General features: G+C 45.1%; 1 protein-coding gene across 1 annotated transcript; it reads right to left on the minus strand.

The window, feature by feature from the left end:
* Window positions 1-492: 492 nt before the first annotated feature.
* Window positions 493-9,985, minus strand: BCL2L15 (BCL2 like 15). Its single transcript, XM_033917900.1, has 4 exons — window positions 9,638-9,985; window positions 8,205-8,326; window positions 5,387-5,602; window positions 493-1,088 (listed from the first exon to the last, which is right to left on the minus strand). The coding sequence occupies exons 1-4, from the start codon at window positions 9,768-9,770 to the stop codon at window positions 1,077-1,079; spliced, it is 483 nt and encodes a 160-aa protein (XP_033773791.1). The 5' UTR covers window positions 9,771-9,985; the 3' UTR covers window positions 493-1,076.
* Between the last annotated feature and the right edge of the window lie 2,430 nt (window positions 9,986-12,415).

The raw sequence follows: 12,415 nt of genomic DNA on the forward strand, positions 1-12,415 counted from the left end.
CTTGGAATACTGTGTCCAACATTGGTCTCCCAACCTAAAGAAAGATATAAAACTGCTGGAGAGGGTGCAGAGATGAGCAACGAAGCTAATAAAAGGTATGGAGAATTTGGAATACGAGGAATGACTTAAGAGACTGGGATTGTTCTCCCTTGAGAAAAGGAGACTGTGAGGGGATATGATTGAGACTTTCAAAATACTGAAAGGAATCGACAAAATAGAGCAGGAAAAAAAAATTATTCACAATGTCCAATGTGACACGGACAATAGGACATAGACTGAAGCTAAAGGGGGACAAGTCCAGGACAAATACCAGGAAGTTCTGCTTCACGCAACGAGTGGTGAACACTTGGAATGCTCTCCCAGAGAAGGTTATTGCGGAATCCACCGTTCTAGGATTTAAAGCAAACTAGATGCGCATCTCCTTACGAGAGGCATAGAGGGATATAGGTGACTAAAATTACGCCAGGTGTACACCTGACTGGACCTCCGCGTGTGCGGATCGTCGGACTCAATGGACCGTAGATCTGATCCGGAGATGGCAATTCTTATGTTCTAAAATTTGGGACCCTTATATTCAAAATCTTTCATCTATAGCACGAAGTATGATTATTAATGTTTTATATTGAAGCTTTGGAAACATTCATTGCATCCCAATACCTGGTATTTTGTGTCACCTTCCATTCAGGGAGGGGAGGGAACTGGGGGGTGTATGAGTAGGATGGAATTGGTTATATGGATATGTATTACAATGTAATAAATTGAATATAAAAATAAAAAGAAGGGGGAAGGGGAATGGGGGAAGGGAATAGGGGGGTTGAAATAGGTCATATGGAAATATATTTTGGAGGAATGATAGAAATATGTATGAAAATATCATAATTGTGAATTTAATCATAATGCATATCTATTTGTATTATATTATTGTATATTTACTTGTTTCCTTTAATAAAATGTTATAAACCTAAGATATTATATTAAAACGCCATAAAAGCTGTAAAATTACAACCATGTTTTGTTAAGAAAAGAATCTTTTCTACAATTCATGATAAGAAAGGCGGTGTCTTGTTTCTTCAGTTTTAAATGTGCTCCTGAAAAGGAAAAATAATTCATAGAATTAGAAAATGTAACAGATGATAAACCCATCTAGGACAGTTCTCAGGTCTCCTATCTTCCAATTTATTATAGCACTGAAAGATGCTTCTAGAAGTGGCCTATCTAGGGTTACCATATGTCCGGATTTCTCCGGACATGTCCTCCTTTTGAGGACACGTCCGGAGGTCCGGGCAGCTTTTTGAAACCTGGCACTTTGTCCGGGTTTTGAAAAGCTTCCCCCGAAATTGTGTTGGGCAAGAGGGCATCTGGGCATGCGTGGATGCCCTCTTGCCCGACCAGAGCAAGCAGTGGGGGCGGGGCTAGGGCGGGCCTGGGGGTGGCAGGTCTAGGGGTCCGGATTTTCCAAATGTAAAATCTAGCAACCCTATTCCTAATTCAACAAAAATGGCCTAAAGTGAATAACACGCAACAGCCTTCTGCATTAGTTTTGCCATTTGAGTTCTGTAAGTATGGTTGCCGCAGGGGCTGCGGGCTGCATGGAGATACCCCTAGCAGGGGGCAAAGCAACCCCAAAACTGGCGCGTTTCTCAATATGGAGCCAAGCCCTACAAGTAATGTATTAGACTCCAACGGATTCAGAATGCTGCGGCCAAGCTCATCTTCACTAAAAGTACATTTGACCATGTCTCCCCGCACCTGGCCAAGCTCCACTGGCTTCCGATAATCGCCAGGGTCCACTATAAATGCGCCTGTTTAACTTTCAAAATCCTATATGGTATCCTCCCTCCCTTTATCCCTCTTTCTTGGAATTCCTCAAACCCTAATACCACCAGATCCTCCCACAAATTAAAACTATCCTTCCCCTCGCTTAAAGGCATTTCCCACACATGAAAGCTAGGGACCTCCCTCCACTTCAAAATCACTGAGCTCTGGAACAACCTTACTTCCCCTCTTCGGAACTTGAGCTCTCTCCAAGTTTTCTGCAAACATCTGAAAACCTGGCTTTTCTCAAAAAAATGTAAGTCTCCCTCCAACTTAGGAATCAAGGAAACTCTTATATCTTGGCATCCCAAGTCCTCTAAATTTTCTTCACACTTCTACCTCTAACCCTCTGTTGTAGTTCCTTCCTATTTCTCCTACTGTAAACCACGTCGAGCTCTACAAACGTGGAGATGATGCGGTATACAAACCTAAGGATTAGATTAGATTAGATTGGCGCAGTTTTAAATCCAAAGAAAAATAAAACACTGCTTCAATAATCTTGCAGTCTCACCGGCCTACATTACTTCCAAACTACATCAGAACACCCCTGCCCATCCCCTCCGCTCTGAGGCGGAGAGGTGGCTATGCATCCCCCCCCAGGGAGATCTCTCCAGATGGAAACCGCCCTTACATGCTCCTACAGCCACTTCGTTGCAGGGCTATGGAACCAACTGCCTGCACAGACCAGATCACAGAACTCACTGATGACCTTCCAAAGAGCAGTGGAAACCCTTCCTCGTCAACCGAACCACTACCAGCAGACAGTTCCCCTATATTCACTTCTTCCAGAGAACGCTGTTATACAATCAGTCATGTCCTTGATTAACAGGAAACCTCTCCTGTGATTGCGATGAACATCTCTGCAACCCGTCGTGGCCTTAAGCCACCACGATTGCCCAATCCGCAGGGGTCTCAAAGTCCCTCCTTGAGGGCCGCAATCCAGTCGGGTTTTCAGGATTTCCCCCATGAATATGCATGAGATCTATGTGCATGCACCGGTTTCTAAGCATATTCATGGAGGAAATCCTGAAAACCCGACTGGATTGCGGCCCTCGAGAAGGGACTTTGAGATCCCTGGCCCAATGTAATGTACGGTGAACGTCTAATATACGAGTTTCTGTGAGTGTTTACTGTAATTCACTGTGAATGTCCTTTTTTTAATCTGTTATCAGCTCACGGGAGAACAGGATAGAAATCGAAATAAATAAATAAACAGTGGGCAGGAGACAGTACAATGCCCACAGTGCCCTTGAAAGATTACAGTTCTGAATTCAGTCAACATTTCTCGGAAGTGCCTGCCAGCACAGAGATGTGGTCACACTATTTGCTAACTACTCACCAAGTCCCATAATGAAACAAGGAAGTAAGCTTTGGCAGCTGGATCACTTCATAAATATGCATAACTAAGTGGGGACCAGTCTGAATCAGACAAGTTGCTCAAATATCCTACTTTAGGTGGGGCAGCCGCACCTTTTTATTTAGAAAGATTCCCTATTTTTCTGTCTGCTTTCCACCTGTGTCAATGCACCTGTTAATACGGTGATGGGACAAAAGCGCGACGGACAAAGCCGCGCCGACAATAGAGAGCAGACAATTGCGCGCAAGACTCCAGCGTGCCGCCATAAAAGTTTATTTTAAAGGGCTCCGACGTGGGGGGGGGGCATGGGAGTGAACCCCCCATTTTACTTACTAGTGTTCACGCTGCCATTGGGAAAAAGTTAAGTTTCCTCTATAATGGGGGGTTACAACCCCCCAAAACCATCCCCAATGGCAGCGCAAACACTATTAAGTAAACTGGGGGGGTTCCCTCCTCACAACACACCCATCGGAGCTCTTTAAAATATACTTTTACGGCGGCATGCTTGAGTCTTGCGCTCAATTGTCTGCTCTCTATTGTTCCGCACGCTTTGTCCCGCGCGCTTATGACTGTGAACCGTTAATACGGGGGAATTTCTATAACAGGGGTCCTCTTTTAGGTACCTCGATGCTGTGCAGACAGCATCCATACTATAATGGTCACTGGGACCCCCCCAATTTCGCATTAGCACACTTACCCCCTCCTTTACTAACGCGTAGAGCGGGTTTTAGCCACCGGCAGCGGCGGTACCTGCTCCGCCGTGCTTAGGAATTCTATGAGCGTCGACGCAGGTACCGCCGCAGCCGGTGCTAAAACCCGCGCTACGCATTAGTAATGGAGTGGTTTAAATTAAGGCACAACCAGCTGAACGGCAGGCGCAAACAGACACGTCTAAACGCGCCATGCATCGTACATAATTGACAGCACTCTGTAAATTTCTACCTAACTGATTAACCCCCCCCTTTTACTAAACCGTGATAGTGGTTATTCGCACAGGGAGCCGCGCTGCTCCCGACGCACATAGGAAGTCTTACGAGCATCGGGAGCAGTGCGGAGCATTTAGCGTGGCTCCCTGAGCTAAGAACCGCGATCACAGTTTAGTAAAACACTTTCCCCCCCATGTTAATCATGCCGAAAATGGTCTTCCCTGTAATAAGTAAACCATTAACTTCAATATCTTTATTTTATGCTATGATAAATGTTCCCCCCACCCCTCAATATAAGATCTGGTGCCATGTGCCCTCAATTTCCAACAACTCAGAGATTTTATCTCCATTCCAAATCAACTCCACCAGGTCCACTTTTTGGAACACAGCAATTATGAGCTCTGAATCCTGCCACTAGGTGTCGCCCATAAGCACTGAGCTCAGCTCCCTCCAGGCAAAGAAAAGGCGTCAGCTGGTGACCCCAGGCACTACTAGCCAGTGGCAGGAGAGTTGCAAAAAGCTTTGTGTTGCCACCAAAATTTCATATTCAAACATTGAAAAACCAAACACTATTTACACCATGTAAATGAGAAAAAGATATACCGTATTGTCTCTAATAATCGCCCGGCTTATTATCAGAAACAATGAGTTATCTGAAGACGAGGCAGGTTATTAATGAAGCCAAAATTTCTCTCCTCCACCCTGCTCCCCTGCAGTAACCAGCATTACTCTCTTCCATTCTCCACTCACCCACCCAGCCACCCCCAACTCTGCAATCACTGGATCTCTCTCGTTGCTTCTCCTCGTGGTTATGCCACTAGGCTGCTGCAGGGCCTTGAGTAACAGTGCATGCTCAAAGCCCTGTACTGACCCAAAGCCTGAACCGTGAGAAAAGACAAGAAGAGGGATCTGGTCAATATGGAGGGGGGGGGGAAGGAGGAGGAGTAGAGCAATGCCGGTTGATCTGAATTCTGGGGGATCGGCTATTATTTAGGGTTACCAGGTTTTTGGGAACAAAAATCCGGACCCATCATTGCTCTATTTTCAATCCACCACTAGATTAAAGAGAAAATTTATGGGGGATTAGCTATAAACACTACCCCTGCACCCCAAATCTCAAAGGTTTAATGTAACTTGATTAGTTTTAGGAAAAAGGGATGAGACTTGATATACTGCCCGTCTGTGGCTACAGTCAGAGTGGTTTATAAACGTAGAAACTGAGCCCAGTTCCCCAGGTTCTGAGGCAGCTGGCTCTAGCCACTAGGCTACTCCTGCTGTAATTACTTACCCATCCCCCTAATCTCTGGATCTGCTGTTTCATGTTGGAATATAAAGTGATCATTGCGTGCTCCAGTCTCTCACATAACTGAGGTGCTTTATTCACTGTGCACTTGACGAGCGCCACGCTGACGGAGAGCAGGGCCTTCTCGCTGGCTGTTTCAGGGCTCTGAGACGTCCAGTTGCTGTAAACGGCATCCACAGCCTTTGGAAAGTCAGCAACAACCTGTGGATGCAAGGAAGAGATTTCTTTTAAAACTCAAAGTGTAAATCTAATCAAATTGTAAATCCCTCAAGACAGACAAGCTTTCTTTCACTTTGGAAGATGGAACACATTTTTCTCTCAGTATGTCCATTCTGGGATTGCCAATTGCCTGAGTTTTCTATAATTCACGTACGAACTGGTTCAGGGTCAGAGTGTTCTGCTCCATGAGAATTACCACCAGGTCAGGGTTGCAACAGGACAACTAATAAATGAATCTGGATCGCAGTGGTGTAGTAAGGGGGGGGGTGGAGATGCGGTCTTCCTAAGGGTGCCGCACCCTTCCTCCTCCCTGTCCCCCCGCTCCTCTCCTTGCTTCCTTGCTGTGCACGCACCCCCTTGCCCCTTCCCTCGTACCATTTTTACTTCCCCGGCACGAGGTTGCTACCCGCATCGGCGCTTTTTCTGACGTCATGCCTAGAAAGTGACATCAAAGGGCGAGCGGACACTGACGGGGGAATGCTGCTTATGCTGGAGAAGTTAAAAAGGCATGGAGAAAAGGAAGGGGACGCGCGTGCTGCCGGGGGTGAGGCGAGGAAGAGGGCAGGGGAGGGGCCCTGGGCGCCGCTCACCCTTACTGTGCAATTGCCTTAACCACACCCACTTTCTGGTAAGTGTCTTCGACTAGGCGCTTCGTTGAACATCATAGGTGCCTACAAGTCAGGCGTCTACCACCTAATAAATTTTAATTGAAGCCAATTATAAAGTGCTAATTGCCAATTATTGACACTAATTAAGCTTTTTGTATAATTAAATTAGGTGACTGCATCTATCTAAGTGCGTAACTTTAGGCGTTTTTTGTAGAATCCGGGCCAAAGGGCTGGATTCCGTAAATGGTGCTCAGAATTTGGTGCAGAACAAAGTTGGCGCTGAACAGTATTCTGTAATGGGTGTTTTGGGACATCCGCCTTTTATGGGCAGTGGTTAAGGCTGGGATCGGCGTCCAACTTTGGGCACGAGGAGTTACACCAACTGAAACCAGGTGTAAATGTCCGCATGCACATCATGCGTGGATCCACACTCTTCTATAACACAGTGCGCATTTTAAGGGAACGCCCCTGACCTGCTTATGCCCCTCCCATGGCCACGCCCCCCTTGCAGATCCATGCAGAAACACTTAAGCACGATTCTATAAAGGATGCAAAAGTGTAGTTTTGCACAGATCTGCCATTACTGCCCCATTTTAGCACCTTGCAGACATTAGAACATTTTTCAGTGCTGAAAATTTGACACAGAAGGAGCCTAATGCAGTGTCTCGCAAAGTATCTGGAGCTGCGGCATGCTAAACAGCATCGACACGATGCACGCCGTCTGCACATATGCGAAGGCCCTGCAGACAGGCCCTGAGCCACCAGTGTGTGTGTGTGTTGGGGGGGGGGGGGTACTCAACAAGAGATGCACGGAGAGCAGCAGAGCTGCTGGGGAGGAGGAGAGGCACCGGCTTCCTACAGGACGCGCCTCTCTCCGCAAGAGGCATATTCTGTAGGTAGCCGGCCAGCGCTGGTGACTCCTAGCACACCTGCAACCTCGCTGCAGCAAACGGTTTGCGATTCACTGGCCTAATGGTTTGGCACCGTCTATCAAATTCCCCTGAAAATGACATTTTTTTCCTCTGCTGGTTTTGATTTGGTAAAGACATGAAATGACGTGGGATATGCTGATGACGTGTCCTATGTTGTTGCAAAAGACAGCCCATGCCAAGTCATATAAGCGCCGGGAGAGATGCTTTCCTTTATAACAGTGTCTCACAAACGTTTTGAACCCACGGCACACTAAACTCGGGGCTGTTTCTGGAGGGCGCAGACGTCGACACGATGACTTCCTACGCACATGTGATGTCATCACATTGACATCCCAGCGTGTGCAGAGACAGGGTCCTGAGCACATTATTACTACGCCAGTAGGGGTGTGTGCGAGAGGAGGAGAAATGCGGAGGAGACTCTCGCTGCGAGAAGCAAGTCCTGTAGTCTGTCAGCCGGCACCACGTGCCTCACCTCCTTGCTGGTGTCTTGAAGCACACCCAGAATCTCTCCGCGGCACACTAGTTTCTAATCTAATCTAATATTTATGCATCACACAAAGCTAAACAGGCTCTAGGCCAGGGGTAGGCAATTCCGGTCCTCGAGAGCCACAGGCAAGTCAGGTTTTCAGGATATCCACAATAAATATGCATGAGATAGATTTGCATCTCAAGGAGGCAGTGCATGCAAATCCATCTCATTGTGGAGATCCTGAAAACCTGACCTGGCTCCGGCTCTCGAGGACCGGAATTGCCTACCCCTGCTCTAGGCGACTCGAAGAATGAACAGGGTAGCTGGGGTATAGAGGGGAAGAGAGGAAGGACGAGGGGGAGGAGAAGAAGAGCCCAATCATATTAGCAAAACAGTTTGTGATACACTGCTTTATTAACTTCCTTTTGTCTTGGGATTTTAGCACATACAAAACATATGTTCTTTGCAGCTGTGTCCTGTGATACATCTGCTAACATTTGCTTGGTGCTGCCACAGTTGCCCTGACACTCTCTAATCTGGCCAGCAGTTGCCACGTATGAATACAACGCTCTTACCTTTTCAGTGCCCCAGTCCAGAACCATCTGCAGCGCACTCTTCTTAATCTCTTTATTAAACTGGTCACCGAGGTCACGAAGTCGGCAAGCTATAAGTTGGGGATCAAAGGTCTCCTTTGTCTCTAAATTGACAGAGAGAAAACAAAAACATATGGGTCTCTTCTAAACGCAAACTCCAGTGATGGTCTTATCCCCAGCAGCTATTCAGTATCTTCAGGGCTGGCTCAACCTGCGGCCCAGGGTGCCAGTGATAAAGTGTGCTAAAGTCCCAGTTCTGTCTACTTTCATACTCCTAGAGAAATAGATGCCAGGCTGGGATTTCGACATCCTTTATCACCAGTGCCCCACCTGGACCAGCAAGGGAAGGGGAGGCGGTGAAGGACTTAAAAGTGGGGGTGATATTTATTTATTTGTTGGGATTTATTAACCGTCTTCATGAGAATATTGGATTACAGGTTGGGGGGTGAACGCCAATGAAAAAGTTGGCCCGGGGCACCAAAGTTCCTTGAGCCAGCCCTGAGTATAGGAAGCAGTGGCCTAGTAGTTAGAGCTATAGCCTCAGCACCCCGAGGATATAGGTTCAAGCCCCACAATGCACCTTGTGATGCTGGGCAAGTCACTTAATCCCCCATCGCCCCAGCTACATTAGATAGATTGTGAGCCCACCAGGACAGACAGGGAAAAATGCTTAAGTACCTGAATAAATTCATGTAAACTGTTCTGAGCCCCCTTGAAAGAACAGTAAAGAAAATTGAATAAATAAGTAGTGTAAAAAGTTTCAGCCTCTGGTAACCAGAGCTGGTATTGTGACGTCATAATGCCTCATTCCACCAATAAGAGCCAACCTCCTCAATGATGTCACAATGGTTTGATTGTCCTATACTTGGCTCGCTTTGACTACATTTTGATTTCTAGAGTGGCGCAGTGGTTAAAGCTACAGCCTCAGCACCCTGAGGTTATGGGTTCAAATCATACTGCTCCTTGTAACGCTGAGAAAGTCACTTAATCCCCCCCATTGCCTCAGGTACATTAGATAGATTGTGAGTCCAACAGGACAAACAGAGAAAAATGCGATACCTGAATGCAAACTGCCTAGACAACCTCCATTGATAGGCAGTATATAAATAAATAAATAAATAAATATATTTGTGACGCAGTCAACTGTACTATACTATCTCTTATATTCTATACATTTCTTTGTATATTTAATGTGGATGACAAAAAATAATAATCCTTAGTCCAGGAGAAATACAATTAAAATAGCAATAATACTAAATAAAATAAAATCAGATTCTCAAAGAAATGTTATTAGGATCTTTCAAAATAGATAATAAGATACTATTTGCCTTAACGGAAATTGAAGACTCTTTCATACTTTAGTTCCCTCATGGGTAAAGGTGGATTCTAACAATTGTTCTGGGACAGGGAAATACCTAGGGTACCTGATTGCAAAGTCAATGGTGAATCTGACTCAAGACTTCGGAAAGTGGTTTCTTCATTGTCTCCCAGAAGTTCAGATAAAAGTGCCTTCACAATACACTCTGTTTGCTCCTCAAATGTCTTCATGACCTTCAGTGGGTGGATATCCCAAAACAGGTTAGATTGATCCTGCAGAAAGATCTGCCTTTGGCCAGATGTGCAGCTCCTACCAAAGGTGGCTTCTTGGCCCCTTCTCACTGTTGGATACACACTTAAAAGTGACTGCCTTCAGGCTGCAGAAGAGGAAACTGGTAAGAGCTACTCTAAAGTAGCATGATTTACCGGTATCTTATCTTATAACGTCAGCGTTGACCTCTGAGCTACTGCTGTAAGTATGAAGTTAGTTTATTTCGACTTTACTCGGCATAATACAAACTATTTCTAAGTCAACATTTTCTTGTTCCAAGGTCGCAGGTAACTTTGAAGTTCAGGTACATTTCTACTTTCAGTTTCACAATATAGCTGCAGATGAAGATCCCAAGGCTCACCTGCCAAGTTCATGTTCTGTTTGTTCTACTTTTGATTATGATATTTTGATCAGAGAATTTATGTCAGTTAATGCGATAAAGAGAAGTAGCTGTCCCCAGTGCTATTCCCATGATAAGGAACATCAGAAAAGCACTTCCCGGAAATATTAATTATGTAATTTTCAAGTCAAAAGCTATACATATAAGAACATAAGCAATGCCTCCGCTGGGTCAGACCTGAGGTCCATTGCGCCCAGCAGTCCGCTCATGTGGTGGCCCAACAGGTCCAGGATCTGTGTAGTAATCCTCTATCTATACCCCTCTATCCCCTTTTGTCCAATCCTTTCTTAAACCCCAGTACCGTACTCTGCCCTATAACATCCTCTGGAAGCACGTTCCAGGTGTCCACCACATGTTGGGTAAAGAAGAACTTCCTAGCATTCATTTTGAATCTGTCCCCTTTCAACTTTTCCGAATGCCCTCTTGTTTTTTTATTTTCTGAAAGTTTGAAGAATCTATCCTACTCCACTCTCTCTATGCCCTTCATGATCCTGTAAGTCTCTATCATATACCCTCTAAGTCTCCTCTTCTCCAGGGAAAAGAGACCTAGAGGGGCTCAAGGAGGTGAAAATCCCCAACCACCCACTTTATATTTTAAATTTGCATAAGCTAAAAAATGTGGAGGACTATGCAATGATTAGGTGGTGAGGTGGTTGGGGGTTTTCATTTCCTTGAGCCCCTCCAGGTCTCTGAGCACAATCCTACCATATGTATAGCTTTTGACTTGAAAATTACATAATTAATATTTACGGGAAGTGCTTTTCTGATGTTGCATATAGATTTTCTACTTCCTGCATTGACACCTTTCTGGTATTTATTTTTCCCTGCTCTTGATTTTTCCTATGATAAGGAAGGCAGAGAGAGACCTTGAAAAGAAGAATGTGCAGGAAGCAAAAAGACATAATAAAAACTTTTTTAGGTGTATTAAAAACAAGACGCTGGGAAGAGAATCAATGTTAGACAGCCAAGGGTTAAAGGGGCATTCAGGGTAGACGAGGCCATAGTGGAGCGAGAATAAATGAATTCTTTGCTTCGGTCTTCACTGAGAAAGATGTGGGGGAGATACCAGTGCCAGAAATAATATTCAATGTTGATGAGCCAAAAAAACAAATAAATCTCTGTAACAGCAGAAGATATAAGGAGACAATTTGACAAATTGAACAGTAGCAAATCGCCTGAACCTGATGGTATACATCCATGAGCATTGATAGAAATGAAAAATGAACTTGCAGAGACATTATTGGTGATTTGTAAATTCTCTTTAAAAGCCGGCATGATACCAGAAGACTGGAGGGTGGCCAATGTAAGCCTATTTTTAAAAAGGGTTCCAGAGGTGATATGGGAAATTAGACCGATGAGACTGATGTCAGTGCTGGGCAAAATGGTAGAGGCTATTATAAAGAACAAAGGGCTCCTTGTACTAAACTGTGAAAGAGCTTCTTATGTTGGCTGGTGAGCTAAATGCTCCAATGCTCATTCAGTTTCTATGAGTGTTGGAGCATTTACTTTGTCAGCTCGTGATAAGAAGCTCTTTCGCAGTTTAGTAAAACCCAGCAAAACTGACAGAGCACATACACAATGTGGCGGGGAGTAAAGACAGCGAGTAGCCGGACCTTAGTCCTTAGCACAGCTCCAGCTGAGCAGAAACTGGAGTGGCCAAGTAGGACTGCTTAACTCAAAAGAATCAAAAACACACATGTGCAAAAAAAAACCAACCAAACATGAACTTTTTATTTCCCCCACTCTCAGGGTAATGCAACAAAAATTAAAGTTTTGAAAATGCCCCTCAAAGTATCCCAGCTGTCTTTTCTCTAATTTACCCTCTCTCAAAATGACATGATCGAAACATTCAAAATACTGAAGGGAATAGACTTAGTAGATAAAGACAGGTTGTTCACCCTCTCCAAGGTAGGGAGAACGAAAGGGCACTCTCTAAAGCTGAAAGGGGATAGATTCCGTACAAACTTAAGGAAGTTCTTCTTCACTCAGAGAGTGGTGAAGAGCTGGAACACTCTTCCAGAGTCTGTTATATGGGAAAACATCCTCCAGGGTTTCAAGACTAAGCTGGACAAGTTCCTGCTAAACTGGGACGTACGCAAGTGAGGCTGGACTCAATTAGAGCACTGGTCTTTCACCTGCGGGCCACCGTGTAAGCGGACTGCTGGACAGGTTGGACCACTGGTCTGACCCAGCAGCGACAATTTT

This window comes from Geotrypetes seraphini, chromosome 13, assembly GCF_902459505.1.
Source record: "Geotrypetes seraphini chromosome 13, aGeoSer1.1, whole genome shotgun sequence".
NCBI classification, from domain to species: Eukaryota; Metazoa; Chordata; class Amphibia; order Gymnophiona; family Dermophiidae; genus Geotrypetes; species Geotrypetes seraphini.